The following is a 17564-nucleotide window of genomic DNA, read 5'->3' on the forward strand; positions in this document are numbered from 1 at the left end:
TGCTGACTACATATTTAGTTAGGAAGATGACTTGGTTTATATACTTCAGGAATGGTAAAACAGAGCTAAAGCCACACAGACTGCTAAATTTTTACTGATGTAATACTGTACACATGGTGGCTTAGTTCAGTGTTTGATGTGTTGAACTGGATCATACATTTTAAAGAACTGTAAATTCATCATGACTTTAGATTTCCTTCTTCAGCATCTGTAACAACATCAGAATTAACTGCAGTGCAGTGTAAAAGAAGTTTCCAACTGTTTTGTCATCTGCAAAATAGAACTTAACTCACAGGCTATAGAACTGTATAGTATTTTTTAAAATGTCAAAGAGTACTCTAGATTAACTCGATTTAGGCTGATTCATAAAAACTTAGAAAAAAACCTGTTCCTTAAGAAGGGAATGTACTTGTACATAAAAACACACAAAAAAACACACCCCAGGTCCTAAACTACAGCTTACAAGCGAGCAGAATAGCGGGGGGAGAATGTGTGTGTTGGAGGAAGGAGGTGAGAGAAAAAAACCCAACTACATTGCAATTAACACTTAGAACAGGCAACACTTTATAATTAAATATTATAAGTTTTTGTTCATACATTCAAATACATAAATTTGCATGTGTGTATTTCTGATTTAACAAGAAACTTCTCAACTCTTGTAATAGAATCATTGTATCTTATACAGAATAAAACAGTGACACAGCAAAGTTCTTAACAGATTTCAGGGCATGTTTGGCACATTTTTATTCTTCTAGCTCTGCATACTGCATAAGTTTTGACAGGACAGATGGTAATTATGAAGATTCAAGGGATCAACTCCGTAAAATCTTCCAAATTCCTCAACTCCATAGCTCATTCACTTCTGTTATCATTTTACCTTTGATATAGACAAGCTTTGATCCACTATTTGTTTCCATAGAATGACCAAAGAATGATTATTGGCTGAAAAGCCTCAAAATGTCACTGAAAACCATCTCTGTGTGCAATATTTACTTTTGCTGAATTTAATAATTAATTACTTTCTCTCCAAAAACCCACACCTCTGTTTCGAGTCAATTACTTTTGTCCATTTCACTAATATAATTAAAGACAAAAACAAAACAAAAAAAAAAAAAACAAAGAAATTGCTAGAACAGTCTTATTATAGCTAAATCCTACCAAGTTAAAAAATGGTCATAACTCTTTACCGGAATGACTTCTGTCGTCACCTCCTGCTTGCTGAACCTGTAAATAATGACATGTGCAGAAACTCCAGCTATGCACAGCATTCTACTTTCTGGACACCATGAGATGATCTGAATAGCGTATGGATCTTCATCTACTATATCTGTGTTTGGCCTGTCATCTTTATTCCGTGATTTTTCAAATACTTTGGCTGTTTTTAGCTTATAGAGTACTTGCAGCGTTACTAGAACAAAGCAAAAGAGAAAAATCAGTTTAGATCTAAATATATAGCTAATATATTGATACAGCTAATTTTTGAATTGTATCTTCTCAACTGGAATTTCAATTCTGTGTTAGATTTTTTTGCAACTGTCTACATGCTGATTTCAAACTTCACCAGCATATTGTCTAATCAATGGCCCAAATTACTGCTATAAATACTAATCACAACATTAGGAAAACCTAAATTTCTCCTCTTTCATATTTCACTGGTTTTACCTGAATCACATTTCCCTAGTTCACCTGTAAGAATGTCTTATTAGAAAGATTCTAAAGTTTTTGAATCAGTAAGGAGGATACTTGCAATTTCTCCCTTAACAGGTTTATTTATCTGTTTCAGAAAGAAACTAAGTCTCTTTAACAGAATCTCCTTTTGACAGATCTATGCTGAATAGAATTTTTAAGCACACAATCAAGCAGGTTTGGCTTACCCCCTCTTCTCTCCCAGGTTCCACTCCCACTCCAAACCGAAATTAAAGATCTATAACACTCCAAACAGTCCTCCTCCCAGCTTTTAAACATATACATTGCATCTGCTCCCTCCCACAGCCACACACGCCTTAGCCTTTTGGAAGTTCACCAGTTTTCCACACGTTTTTAAAGACAACTGATGACGATTCCAAGATTGCTTTAAACAGCCTTTAACTACCAAGAGTAAGCTTAGTTCCAACTAGAGCAACTCAAACATCAAACTTTGTGCCATTTCTACTTTGAATTCTTGCTGCATTTTTCACTGTGAGCTGTGTAGAAAGAATATCAGAAGGCCCTTTAACTGAAGAGGAAAAATCTAAAACTGCACAGGAAAAATCTCTACTGAAAACACTTACTTGCTGACGCATCCCAAAATTTAATTGATCCATCAGCATGCCTGTGAAATATAAAAAAAAATGAGATGATGAAAAGATTAGTTGGAGTGCTCGACCTCTATGAGAAAGTACACTGTTAACATTCTATTGTTATTAGTCTGTTTAGTGACACTTTATTTTCACAATTTGTTAAAAGTTGATATTTTACCAACATGTGCTCCAATTACTTTGGACAGAAGAGACTAGAAAAACATTTGAAAGGAAATTTCCTGATGATCCCACTGTAACATATTCATTTACCATTTAAAATATTGAGGCCTACCTTACCATGCACTGCTTTTTGAAAGATGCCCTATATTAGGAGCATCACTTGTAAAGAAGATGCCTAAATATACAGTATCCCACTGTTAATGAGTCACCTAACTTGTTTATTTAGCCTTGAGTTTGAGAATCAGATGACTATATTTTTTCATGACTGTCTCAAAGTCTCTGCAATGTGTAGTACAAGGTGACAGTAATCCTGATTAGGGCTAACGAGCTGTTCTAAAACCACTTTAGTAGTCCTCTCACTTTCAGTGACATACTGCACAGTTATAAATTGAATTTCACTTATATTCCTTACAGTAAGGAACTGTCTAGTGCTAGTAAGGAACTGTCCTTACAGTAGTAAGGAACTACAGAAAGATCAGTCTCAAAATGATCAGATTTAAGTATTTGCTTGTCCTTTTGGAGATAAAAAATTGGCTTCTCTTTGAGAACTGAGCTCAATAACTACTTAATGGACCTACCATGCTTTAAAACAGTACTCAGCTATTTTCCAAAAATCAAATACTAAAAGGTAATTTTGATCCAAGATGCCCTGCAATCACAATAAATAAACAAAATAATAATAATAACAACAACAATAATAATAATAATGTTGCCTGTGAAACACCTGCTATCAATCTCTTATTACCTTCCCTTCCATATTCTGCTTTACTTTCTCAGTAACATGTCAATGAGATTATGCCAAGGAAATGTCTGGTGATCATAGTTTCATGAATCTCTCAAACCACGCATACAAAACAATATTTTACAAGAGAAACAAAACATTCCCACCTCTACTTAATGAGCTAAGAAAGTTATTAGTAGACTATGGTGTCACTTACCCTGTAATAATGATCTCTGAATAGCTCTGAGTGATCACACCCCAGTTGCCTCCACTGATAGGCCATTCCTGGAAGATTAACAAATACACTGAGGAAGAAAATATCATACAGTGCAAAGTTAAGGCAAATTACTGCAGATCCTCCCCAGACATTAGCCACACATATCCTCCCCTGCTATTAGTCACTGTCAAAGGCAGGCTGAGTCAGGTGTAGCTTTGGTCTTAGTATGGCCACTCCTGTTATTCAGAGCTTCTGGTTGTCAGTATTTTAAAACAAAAACGTGTAGTAGATGTTGTACCTTCTTGCTGTAACCTTGACGCTTCTGTCGAGCACCAACTGAATAGAGTGCAGGTATGAGATCCACAGGACAATCAGCAAAATATTCGCAACAGGTAACGGGAGACTCATGTATAGTCAAAGGATAGGGATTCTCAAAGATAGGATACCTTTAAAAGAAGAAAGAGGCTAACTGTTAATCTAGGGAAAACCTTTTTTTAAAGTGCAGAACACAAGTAAAATGCTAAGGACTAAGCTGGCATTCTTTTTGTACAGAGAAAAATACATGCACATCAAATTAGATCATGAACAAATACACTAGACAGCTTTACTGCTCATCCAGTACACTATAAAGATAGCGTAGTTCTCCAGATGGAATCTAAAGTTTGTACAGTTTTTAGAGTTTTTCTAAAACATTACTATTCCCTGTCATTTTATATTTTCAAAAGTTTACTAATTTAGTGGCCTGTGGAAAAAATTAAGCTGCCAAGTCTCAGTTGTGGCAACATGGAACTACAAATTTATTTCTAACTCTTCAGTCTATTCTTCTAGCATAGAAGAAGGAAGGCTCCCATCTCACTTGGTATTAGCACATTGTACTAAAACAGAAAGTTGTCCAGCATTTTGCATGGACAAATTTTGTTTAATCCACTTGCAACTCCAAGATCACTTTCTGAAAATTACAAATAGGAACACTCAATTACCAATTAGAAGAACATACACACCACTACCTCCATCTGAAAAGTGACAGAGGCTTAATGAGGAAAAAGGCCAATCATACTAACAGAGGTAAATGTATCTGTGTTCAAAGAACATTTATCTCCAGAGAAAAGCATGCTATACATTGTTTTCCCTTTTTTATCTCCCCTTTTTTGGTGGAGGTGAAAAGACACAGCTTCTCAACCCATCTCAAGGAAAAATTAACAACAACAGATGAAAACATCCTGTGCATCAGGAACTTTATACAGGGCTATATGGAAAGCTACAAATATATTTTAAAAATTACACTCAGAAGAGGCTTAACTTTAACTGAGAGAACACTAGGTAAAAGGAAGCCTGTAGATTCTTTTGGTATTAATTTTATTTCTTTTTCAGGTGTCAAAAACCTAATAGTTTTCAAGTAAATCATAACAAAGACCATTGTAAAAACATAAACTGCTGAAGATCTCTTAGCATGAAATAGAATAAGCTTTAACATTACTTCAAATTTCAGGCACTTCAAACTAAATATGAATGTTGACACTTCACACTATTGGTATATCAGAATCAAGTTTTGGATACAGCATACGGCCATGTAACATTTGGAAAACCTAAATGAAATTGCTAAATAGCTGCAGAGATATCAGGACAAAACTTGCTCTTACAAATTCCACAGAGTTTTCATTATCTAAGGTGTCACCATTCACTTTGAGGACAAATATTTACAGGATTTTGTTTTGCCTTAGAAGAATGTTCTTCACAAGAATTTTTCTCCATTGATCATTGGAGATTTTTAATCAGGAACAGTACCAAGGTCTTACCTAGCTCCTCTGCTCCTGATCCTTTAACAGTTAGTAGTTATTGTCCACACAAATTTCAATACCCTTCATAAAAATATTTTGTAGTGTTTAGAATTTTTAATCACCGCTAATAATAGTGTATGGACTACTCCATGGACAAAGCAATAAGAGACTCGTGATGTTTTAGGCAGGTATTATTTGTGAATACTGCAGTAGCATACTCCTTTTAAGCAATTTCTTACCCAGATGTAAACCAGAGAGTAGATGTTATCATGCAAATTTTATATATATGATATTATTGCATCAGTATGGAGTTATTTTAAGCAATACAGGTAGCAATTTATTTGGCAATAAGATCAGCAAATGTTTAAGTGACGACAACAGCCAAAATTACTTGGGTTATCTGATCAGTTCTCCCTGCTGCCCTCCTCAAAACTGCAAGATCCCCAAAACTTCAAATTTCTTCAAACTCCTGACGTATTAGGTTAGACTAAAAAGCTATAAAGCAGAACAGTAGGCTGATCACTGGAGCCAATGATTAAAAAAAAAATATTAAAATTAAAAGATTAAGAATATTCTTACCCATTTTGTGCAAGGTCAATCAGTACTAAGTCTTTTTCTAGGAGAACAACTACAGCATATGGTTCCTGAAAGTCTGAAAACAACAACAAAAGGTTACCTATTGGTAAATGGAGCCCATGCAAGCACAGCCTCAAGAAAGGAATCAATGCTTGCACTCTGGCAGCTGAGATTACAAAGTCACTTAGATTACTATAGTTTTTGAAGATATTTTATACACGCAGACTTCTCAATCATCAAGTTAAATTTGGAAAACTCATGTTCTTTTATTCAATATTCTCAACAGCTCAAATAACAGAAAAAGGAGCATGCAGAGTAAATTCTATAAGCAGTTTATATGAGTGAAAGAGCCAATTTCTGAGTAACATCCTCCCACCCCTGAACTACTTTTGCTTATATTCAGTGGAGTTTAAGTTTTACTTGCTCACAAAAGACAGCTGACTTGATAGTAAAATAAGAAACTTGAAAAAGTTTTCAAAGTTTAAATTGCCCTCTTTCAGCCAGATCTCAAATTCCAAGCTAAGTAATTTAATATACTCTGATGGTAGCTGACAGCTAAAACTATTGGAATCACCAGCAATATAATACTATTCATCTGAAATAACTACCTAAACTATGGTAAGAAATCCTCTGCTGTAAAAGAGAGATTATAGGTTAGTTTGAAATCCATCTAAATATGGGAATAATAAAGCCACTAAAAGTTTAAAATAATACAAAAACGCTCCTCATTGTTTAGCACTGACTGCAGAGGCCTTATGTGCCCAAATATGCAGAGATGCACACATCTGCTCCAGTAACTACAGCTTAAGGTTGTAATGCTTTTGGTCTGCATATGCTTTTGGGATTAAAAAGAAAAAAACATGCTATGAGTAATTGGCTTTTTTCTAGACACAAAACTGGCTTTATAATGAACTATTCTATTCATGTTTTGGCAAGTAAAACACATTTCAGACAATAGGAATAACAGATGTTGCTGCTGCAGTCTGATCCCCAGAGATAAAACAGAAAGACAATAGTAAAGAATATTCTGATGGGATAAAACTCCAACGATAAGAAGTCAAGGTACAGAGAAAAATCTTTACAGAACCTACCATTAGGATATGGAGTTTCACACAGGGTTAGAAAATCAACAATAGAATAATCCATTTCTAGCACAGCAGTACTTTTCCCATGCATGACTGTTAAACAGGGTCTTCTTCCTACAGTGTCATATGACAAGCCTCCTGAGAGAATGATGAAAGGCTCCCTGGAATAAAGCAGAAGCATTGAGGACCAAGTCAGGATAACACACTAAAAGAGACTGGGCAGGTTTTGCAACCTTATGATAAAATTCAATGAAATATCATTAAGCAGAGATGGAGTAAAAATAATGCAAACCAGCTCTCATGAAATATACAGCTTGGGTATGTATTTCAAATCTTACTCTAACTCTTGTTTAAGTCAGATATCTCCTCCAAACAGTTTGTTGACTTAACCAATCTTTATAACTTCTTGGCAAGATGAGATTTTTTTTTAAAATTGTACTAATTTAAAGTCGCTTCCTTTCTACTGAGCTGCAGATTCAGATTTGCCAACAGTCCCATTTTTCCATAACATAAAACAGGCCCAGCAAAATCAGGAAGAAACAGTCCCATTTACTTGCTGTACAGTAATATGACTGTCTTGGAGATGGAACCAACGGCTGGGTAAGCTTTAAAGACATAACATCTGTTAAGTAACTTCACACATTTACTCTAGATGTTTTATCTGCTTTTCGCCACCACCATGCACAAAATTCAAGAAACTACTTGTCATTCTTTATTCTCACTGCAAAATCAAATAGCCAAGTAGAGCAAAGCAGAGATATTTCTTCTAGTCTTGAAAAGAGTTTAGAAGCTTCCCTTGAAACTTTTTTGAAAATCCTTTGCTGAAACATATATTTAAATAAATCCAAATATTTCCAATATGCACCTAATTTAGGGTTTACTATTTCATTTATTGAAAAACAAGATGAAGTAAATATGTTTATTTTACCAGGTATTTTCTTATTTCCTGATTGTCAAGAATCCCTCATTTTAATACTGCTTATGTTTTAAATAGGACATAATCCTTTTGAGAGAGTAGAGTGACTGTAAGTATGCAGCTTACATAAATGTTACTCATTACTGACTATTGCCTGAAATTTCACATTATATTTCTGAAGGAAAAATAGGCACTTTGCATATCTATCAGTTGCCTCTGATCTACTTTTATGCTCACTTTCAGTAGAAGTTCTACCCTTCATTTGCATCTTCCTTGGAAATAGCTAGTATATAAGTATCTGGAGAAAATTGATACAGAAAAAAACCCCCACCCTGATACATTGTAAAAAGAGAGAAAACCTTTCTTTTTTTTTTTTTTTTTAATCCTTTCCTATAATATTATCTTTTTCATACTGTCTAAATGGCTTTCCATAGTTGGCATTTGAAACACAAAGTGAGACTAGATATGTCAGAATTCTTGAAAACCGTGTATTAAGGTTTGGTTTATGCTGCAGTTTGTGAGTTTAAGACTTGGCTGAGATCTACTTTGTGTTTGTAGCACTGAAGGCAAAGCAGATGAGATAAGCCTTCAGCTTCTACAAGTATTTCACAATCTGCTTGATCTTCCAGAAGACCTATGACCCAAGATTTGATAGGATCAAGGAGCACTGCTGGCTGAGGAAGAGACCTCTAAGGAACGGCCATAAATCAGACCATGGGTCCATCAAGTTCAATATCCTGCCTCCAACAGCAGCCCAGAGTGTATCTCTAAAAGAGGATTAAGTTTTCTCTGAGTATTCATTTAATCTCAGTTTTTCATATTAAAACTTCACACAATTTTTTATGGTCAGGTCCTTGAAGAAATTTCAAGAAAATTATACACTTGAACTTAGTCTGGTATTTTTCAGGATGTCAGTGAATAGAAAAATACTGGTGAGGTCTCATTGTGTTGGAATGATTTACTGCAGTATTTTTTTTGTCCATAGAAATAATTAGGTTTTTGAAACAATAATGCTGCCAGCACAATTTGTAGCAATTATCATATTTGCAGACTCACTGGGATCAACTGACATTAACAAAGTAACAAATTTCAATTTTTAATTTTCATACATCACAGTGACAGCTTCTCCAGGTTTTATTTCTCAAGGTAATCAAACTGCTTTGGGCAGGCTTGCCAGAGACAGTATCCTTTAGATGCAAGGAATGGAAGAGCTAAAAATAGAGCACACTGATCTGTCACACAGATTTTTCACAAATGACTCAAAGATTAAACCTGACTTGAGTCTGCCAGAAAGACCACTAAAAGTTTGTGTATGAATTCTTCATATTTTCATGAAACCATGGATTCACCACAAACTGTGCATTTTCTAATTAAAGTGTTGCCCTTCAGCTGTGATACATATTAAAAGGTTAGTGCACGTCAATTAGAAATACATAGTTTAAAATAAAAATGTAGAAGATTTGTACTTTGTATAATAGATGAGACTTATTCTAGAAATACATAGTTTAAAATAAAAATGTAGAAGATTTGTACTTTGTATAATAGATGAGACTTATTCAGCTTTGGGAATTACATTTTACCTACCAGAAACAATGGAAGACATTTTTAAAAACTCAGGATTCAGATCTTTTAGAATTGCTTTATAGCACTTTTTAATAGCAATTTATAGCAGCTGCTCAGGCAGAGATTCTTTGAAACAGTTCAGCTTCAACAGGTTTGCAAGTAACCCCCTTACATGAATTTTCTCATCAGTGAAATATGTAAAATCACTTGGAGAATACTACAAGAAATTGACTGTAAAAGGGGGCAACAGGTCATTGACAAAAAATTTCAGGAAACACAGGATTAGGTCTTGCAATGTATGAATACATAGTACAATTGAGAGCTGAGTGGCTCACAACCGAGGAGGGTGTCTCTGTTCAATTTTAGAAGTAAACTATAAAATGTGAGCCAGCTTCTGACAATCCAGATGTGAGAGAGAAGGGTATACAGAGAAATCAGGCCATTGGTACCATCTGGCTTACTTTTCAAACCCTGAATAAACCTATAGAGAAATTAATCCTAGTATGAAGATGGAAAAGATTTCAAGAGTTAGTTTACCTTAATACTTGAAGCCCTGAAGTAGTAGTGAAGATAAAACTATGAATTTATTTTGGGCAGTGTGGTTTTCAATTAATAAGCTGACACAAAAAAATAGCAGTATTCAAACTAAATGAACAGATTATCAGCTTTTACTTGGTGGGAGGCCCCATCACTAATGTAACTTCGGGATCCCCATTACACACAATCATCTCACTAGAGATGACTCAGCCAGTCAATGAGAGCTGCATCAGCTACCAAGACAAAATACTTCTGAATTACGTTTTACATGGAGACTTTGGAGCTCTAATTTCTATTAGACACTGGCAATTTTACCATAATGCTAATATCAACCAGAGTAAATACAGGGCTCTGAGCCTGCACACGTATCAGGAAGGACTGAATCTGGAGGGGGAGGGAATTGCACAAGGAAGCTTGAGAGTGCCTCTAGAAGAAAAAGTACATATAAAAGCAATACGGGAAGCAGAAAGCTCCAAAGGTAAGCTACCTTTGAAATTCAGTGCTTCTGGAAAGGATAAAGTATTTGAGATGAAGAGTGGCTGCAGTACAGTGACATTATGCTCTGAGATTGCAAAATGATGTCACTTTGCACAAGGAATATACAAAGAATGTACCTTTTATCACCCCTTATTCATCAATAGCAGCCTTTCTCCCAGAAATAAAGCTACAGGCATGCTCTTGTTGTAGAGTAAGTTACTTTGGCTCTGGACACTTCACTTTTTGCACTATGCAAAAACTTAAAAACCAAACTGACCAAACAAAAAGCAACAGAAAACCCCACAAAGTCAGCAAGTAAATAGGTAGCCAATAAAGCCCAGGAAAAGCCTCATGTCCTTCTTTTGTCCTGACCCCAGTTTAACAATATGAAAAACGAAATGCAGGAAAAAAAAAGTGAGAATGAATTAAAAAGAGCTGCAACAGTAAAAAGAATAGTGCCTGTAGCCCTTAATATAGGGTACCATAGATTATTGTCCTTCCTTTTGCGTGGTTCTGAACCTCTTTTCCCAAAACCAGCTTACTAGAATTAGAAGGAGTAAAAAACCTACTTCAGATCATATCACTGACATGTTTTCCACTGGAGGAAATACTGAAACAGACATAGATCTTTGAGCACTCTGGATAGGTAAGGGAAAAACAAAAAAGGGTTGATAGAAAGATGTTCAAAATAGAGCATGGAAATAGTGAACATTTTTTCCTAATAAAGATTTGAAATATAACTTAAATAAGTAATAAATAGCATCTCTTAAATGTAAGCTTTTTTGCTTTGTTCTGATTCCTTCTGGGTTTTTTTATCATTTGTTTTTCAAGAACAGCTATCATGAACTGCCATAGAAAAAAGTTTATTTGATATGTTTCTTACATTGTTTCAGTAGCCTGAAAAATTTTGTCCTGTCCAGAAACGATTCTCCTCTGTGCTACAGAAATTAAACCATTAATAAGAAATGACAGCACTTCAGATAAAAGTTAAAATTTTGCTCATATTAAACAATTCCAAATGATAAATAGAAAATCCATCAAAAAATTAGGTATTGAAAGGTAGTTCTGTCTTGCCTTAAAATTCTTGTAAGATTACAAGAGAAACTGAAAATTGAGTACAAACTGAAGTACACACAGCAGTAAATGAAAGCAGATTCCCAGTGCACTGCTCCTCTACCACAGTGCAGATTAGTGCAATTTTCCTTGTTGCAGGTTTTTTTTTTCCCCCTCTCTTACTTAAAGTTCAGGAAGGGTTATCAATAATTCTAGATTTAATAGTACATTGAAGTGAGACAGAATATCCATCCTGAACTAGGTAAAGTGTCTAGGAGAGGTGAAGGGTCTGTGGAGCTAAAGCTGAAGGAGAGGCCGCGTTCCAGAGACAGCAAGGAGACAGAGAAAGAAAAACAGAAAAACCACGAGGTCAATCTGCCCCCGACTTAGGAATTCCTTCGATAAAGAAGAATTAGTGCTAAATGTCATGTGGAATGAATATGTATGAACTTAATTTGAAACTGTATGCATATGCATTTGGAAGGGGGGATAAAAAGGGGACTCGGAGTCTCCAGGGGCACGCATGCCCTTTTGGGGAGTCTTGCGTCCGGCGCGCGTCGTAATAAAAGCATACCGGGCTTTACAACTTTTACAAGTTGTGAGGTTTCTTCTTTTCTCCGCAAAACATTTTGGCGAGCCAAGGCAGGAGTTCTCTGTCCCCGCGGGGGCAGGGGGGATAGACGGACCTCCATGGCGCGCCCCAGGATTTTTTCCTGGTGGGGCTCCGCTTGTCTCAACTTGCCACCTGCGAGGACAGACAACGACCCGCTGGCCTGCGGAGGAGAATACGGTATGTATGGGGCCCCAGGGGGGGGGAGGAAGGAGAGAAAGGGAGTAAACCACCCAGAGACGTCTGGGTTCATGGGTTCAGCTGATAGAGCAGCTGTATTAGAGATGGGGTTCAGCTGATAGAGCAGCTGTATTAGAGACGGGGTTCAGCTGATAGAGCAGCTGTATTAGAGGCCGGGTTCGTCGTTCTGATGGAGCAGACCGCTAGCGGCTTTGGGGGTAAGCCGGGTGAACCCGTGTATGTGTGTATTGAGGATTCATAGTTCTGATGGAGCAGAACGGGTGAGCCCGTGTGTTTTGTTTGTGTGTGTGTAATATCCGGACACTGTGTTGCTGTATGGTTAATGTGTGTGGCCAGTGCACTGTGTTTGTGATCGTGCAGGTGATATGTGTATGGTGTTTAAAAGAGAGTAAATCTACAGTGCCCTACAGTGCGGGGATGGGTCAGTACTCCCCGTGTTTGAAGCAGCCGAGTGAGGCCAGAGGCGCCGGCTGCAGCAGGCTGCGGGGGCAAGGAGAGAAGTGCCCGCGGAGAAGCGAGTGGAGGAATGTCAGTGATGGTATTTATCGTGTTTGAATGTAGTGATTTGTGTAGATTTGGTACATTTTAACCGTGAGTATGAGCTCAGAGAGTTCCTTTGCCTTGGATGTTTGGACTTGATCTCTAGACTGTGCGCTGTTATTTTGATTGTGTCCAGGAAAATTGATTTGAGTAAATGCCGAATTATGGTGTGCTGTGTTGTGTTGAGAAAAGTGAGCACTTTGCGAAATAAGCCCTTTCCCAGTGATTTTGTGTGGTGATTTTTTCCGCTGCATTGTGGTAATTTGATTCTCAGATTGTATAGTGGTGTTTGTGGAGATTTTAAGATTTTGTTGCAACAAGAGTAGCATTTTACATAGGAGAACTATAGTACGGTGATTTATGTTTAACTTCGATAAAGCGAGTTAAAGGAATTCCAAGAATTCTCCCCCTCACAGCAATTCAAGCCATGGCTCTAGTGAATTTGAGATAAGGGGGGGGGGAGTGAGTGCGTGTGTAAGTAGACACAGTGCTTAATTAGATTGTGCAAGAAGAGAACTAGAAAAGACTGATATTTTGTAAAACAGAGTTTATATAGAAGAGGTGAATGAGATGAATTAGTTAATGAGACTTATGAGATTTATGAGACTTCAGTTGGTACTGCAGTAAGTCTTTACTGGAAACAATCTGCTGTAGGGATTTAAGGTTCTCTGTAACAAACCGAATAGCCTGCCTTTGTGAGCAATTTCCGGGAGCCTTTGGTACATCAAGAGGCTAGCAGGCTGTGTGAGGTGACAGTGGCTGCGCCCTGGGCACAGGGACAGCTCTGGCTGCCCTGTCTCCCCAGGGAACACGGGAATGGCCTGTGGGCAAAAGCTGGATGTGCAGGTATTATTGCAGTGCGGTGTTTATGAGAAACACTGGTATTGCTGTTTTGCTGTTCCAATAAGTGTCAGGGTACACGCCCCGAGTGTAAATTAAAGGTTTCTGGTCAAGCGGATTCAGAACCTAAGGTCTTAGAGCTTGTGTGTGGGAATCACATCTGATACCTGCCACCTGGAGCTGTGTGTATAGGAGGGAAACTGAGAAACTACTGTGAAGGTTTGTAAAAAGGTTGGAATGGAAGCGGGATAGGGCAAGGAGAAATAAATAATAAGAACTGACCCGAGCAAACAGGTTCCTAAATTAGCCCCTTTTGGGAGGGGCTCATTGGGAGGAGGTTGCCAGTAAGAGCAGCTCAGAAAATAAAAAGATTTATAGTGCTTCATTGCTGTTAGTACTGTTTTATAATAGAAAGATAAATGGGATAGTTTTTGTATGCTGAAATGTCTTTTGTTTTAAGAAATCACCCAGAATGACAAAGAGACTGTGAGATCAGACCGCTCTCTGGTCTTGGCCCTTGAAAAGGAAAACAAGGCAAAGAGAAAGCAAGCAAATCAAACATGTTGTTCAGCATGCAGCATAAGATAGCAACGTATGAAATCAGGCAAGGATTATCACGCTGAAATGCGAAGCAATCACAGTTCGCAAAATGAGTACATATGATTTGTAAAGGCTTCCTCCCAAGGTAAGGGAGGAGGGGTAAAGGTAACCTTCCCAAAAGGGAAGAATTTTTGTCAGCACAAGGGTCATGTGTTCAGTTTTAAATAAAGCTTTAGTACCTGTGGAGAATGTTTATGTTGTAGTGTGGGGAATGAACAACTGGCCAGTCTGAAAAGGCATAGTTTTGCAAATCTTTAAAGTAACATGTGTACTATGTGTACCTAAAAGCTTTTGTACAATTCGCTCAATTTGCTAAACATTCTCAAATGAGAAAGGTTACTCTGGAGGCAAATAATATAAAGATGTTAGGCTTAATATTAACAGACACTGAAATTAAGAAAGACATTAGTAAGGAGATATTAGAATAAGTAAATAAGTGTTTTCAAGGGTATGGGCCTCTGCTGCACCAAGGAGAGTGAAAGATGCTCCCCCATGGGATGCTCCCCCATCAAGCTTAATGAAAGAACACAACCAGTGAGAACTGAGTAGTACCCTCAAAAGGAAGGTAAGGAAGGAATCAGTCCAATAACTGGTAGTACTGGATTAAGGGCTGTCAATAAGATAACACAGAATTTGTACCCTGTGGTAGCAAATCCATAGACCTTACTAACCTTGTTTAACACCTGAGCTAACCTGGTTCACTGTTTTAGGCCTAAGAGATGCCTTCTTTTGCCTCCCTATCCACGAAGCCAGCCAGAACATTTTTGCATTCAAACACAAGCTCACATAGTCCATGTGCCTGGAGGCTTCAAAATTCTCCACTCCGAGTGGAGAACAGCTTGCAAAGACCCAGAGTCCCAGGAAGCTCCACAAGAGGAAAGGAGGCTGTTGCAGTACTTGGACGATCTTCTAGTAGCCACTCAGACGAGGGAAGCGAGAGAAGCCTGGACGGTAAGCCTTTTGAATTTCCTAGGACTCCAAGGATGCAGAGTCTCAAAAAAGGTAGTGAAACAGAAGGTAATCTCCAGACCCCTCTATGCTCTTATTGCCAATGGGAACTGAGATCTCCAGTGGACAAGAGACACCACACGGGCCTTTCACCAGCTAGAGAGTCCCCTCATGTCAGCTCCAGCTTTGAAACTTCCAGATGTAAGTAAAGCATTCTTTCTATTTTTCCATGCAAGGAATTGCTCTGAGAATATTGGCTCAAGACTTGAGTCCATACCAGAGGGCAGTTGCTTACTCTCTAAGCAACTAGATGCAACAGCCAAAGGATGGCCAGGTTGCCTCAGAGCTGTAGCAGCAGTTGTGCTGAACATTCAAGAGGCACACAAGTTTATCCTGGGACAAAAATGACTGTGCTAGTGTCCCACACAGTGTCTGTAGTACTGGAAGTAAAGGGTGGCCACTGGCTTTTCACCAGAGAGGTTTCTGAAATACCAGGCCATCATGGTAGAGCAAGATGATGGAGAGATAGTGGTGACTAATATTGTCAACCCAGCTTCTTTTCTCAGTGGAATCAAGGAGAAGCAGTACACCATGATTGCCCAGAGACCACTGAAGCTACCTACTCCAGCCGCCCAGACTTAAAGGACACTCCTCCGGACGATGCAGAGACCTGGTTCACTGACAAGAAAGCGACATTGCAAAGTTCACAGTGATTACCTGCAGAGAGGTAATAGAGTCTGGACACTTACCAACAGGTACCTCTGCACAGAATGCTGAGATAAATGCATGGACCCATGCCTTAGAAACAGCAAAAGGCATTCAGAGTTGTGCATGCACATGGAGCCATCTGGAAGGAGAGGGGACTGCTGACCTCACAGGGAAAGAAGAGACAATCCAGCTGCTAGAAGCAGTTCAGTTACCTGAAAAGGCATATTAAGGCACACCAGAGAGTGAGCTTAAAATTGGAGGAAAGAAATGAGCTGGCGGATGGAGAGGCAAAGAAAGCAGCAAAGGGTGAGGTACAGATTTTCCTCGAAGGTAAGCCATAATACAATAATACTAATCAAAAGAGACGTACAACTGCAAGGGGTGGGCTACCATTGAAAGAGAGCTAGTAATCCCCTCCCATTTTCGTAGTTACTAGTGAAGGAAGGGCACTAGAAAACACACTAGGGCCTAATTACTTAAAGCCTTTTATAGAGTGTGGCTCCTTTCTCAAAATGACCGAGGCTGCGAGTGATACAGAGTGCACTGGAATGAAGTGTTGACTTTGGAGTAGTAATTCCCACAGGCTTTCTAGAACACACACATCTGATTGAAAGGACTGTTGTATCATTGTCAGGAATCTATATGCCACTATCACTCAGGTGAGCTTATAATATGATCCTTGCCTCCAGACTAACCTCAAAATACCCCCGGGCCAAAACTTGGTCAGACTGGGAGAGGCCATAGGCGTGTATAGCAGTGGCAAATCAACTTTTCAGAACTCCCAAGGAAAGGGGGGTATCAGTATTTACTGGTATTAATAGATACATTTTCAGGGTGGCCAGAAACATTCCCCACCAGAACTGTCAAAGCTCAAGAGGTGACCAGATCATTTTTACAAGAGATAATACCACGCTTCAGAGTTCCAGCCACAATATCCTCAGATAAAGAATCACCTTTCATTTCCAAAATAGTGCAACAGATTTGAATCCTTTTGGAATGCCTTATAGAAGACCATAGAATACAAGGGGAATGTCCAGAATGTCCACTTACATGGTGGCATTAAGCAAACAGTTCAGAGTAATTGAGAAACTTGTGGCTGGAACTCGGAGCAGGGAGTTGGATAGCCTGGGGTTGATGTATATGTTAAGTCTCTTACAGAGAAGACTTCAGAACCACAGTGGGAGAGACCACTGCAAGTACCTCTCACCACCTTCACTGCAATCAAAATCAAGGAGCAGAATGCTGGATCCATCACTCTCGGGTGAAGAAGGCCCAGAAGCCCCTTCAGGAGTGACACCAGGAGACAATGAACTGAGACTAAAACTTACTCGGGCAAAATGAGTATATTGCGGTCGGGAGTAGCTCATACTTTAGTGTACAGAATTGTTTTGTATGGAATTATAACTGAAGTTTTAGAACTAGAGAGTACCTCTACCCAAAGCAATGCTGAATGGCCTTGGTCCCTGGCATTTAATCAGTATACTGGATCCATAGGAAAACCTTCTGAGATAAAGAAGGTTTATATTAAACATATCTACTGTAGTAATCCACGAGAATCAAGTATGTGAGGAGTAAGAATAGCAAGAATAGGAGCTGTGAACACTTTAAGGAATCTGAAGAGAAGAGATCAAAGTAAAGTCATCAATAGGATGGCTTATGAGAGACCAGATGTAATTAGTGTCTGAACCTCCACTGGTGTATATGAACACCAGGAAGTCTGTGATGCTACATTTCA

General features: G+C 38.3%; 1 protein-coding gene across 12 annotated transcripts in view; it reads right to left on the minus strand.

Moving 5' to 3' along the window:
- Window positions 1-17564, minus strand: part of STXBP5 (syntaxin binding protein 5) — a 115712-nt gene that overhangs the window by 39026 nt on the left and 59122 nt on the right. For all 12 annotated transcript variants that reach the window (XM_074537570.1, XM_074537571.1, XM_074537568.1 and 9 more), the window contains 6 exons: window positions 6843-6997; window positions 5755-5827; window positions 3696-3843; window positions 3398-3465; window positions 2271-2311; window positions 1188-1408 (listed from right to left, as the gene is read on the minus strand). In XM_074537570.1, the coding sequence (XP_074393671.1) occupies window positions 1188-1408; window positions 2271-2311; window positions 3398-3465; window positions 3696-3843; window positions 5755-5827; window positions 6843-6997 (706 nt within the window). The remainder of the gene's footprint in view (window positions 1-1187; window positions 1409-2270; window positions 2312-3397; window positions 3466-3695; window positions 3844-5754; window positions 5828-6842; window positions 6998-17564) is intronic.

Source organism: Zonotrichia albicollis, chromosome 3 (genome assembly GCF_047830755.1).
Source record: "Zonotrichia albicollis isolate bZonAlb1 chromosome 3, bZonAlb1.hap1, whole genome shotgun sequence".
Lineage (NCBI taxonomy): Eukaryota > Metazoa > Chordata > Aves > Passeriformes > Passerellidae > Zonotrichia > Zonotrichia albicollis.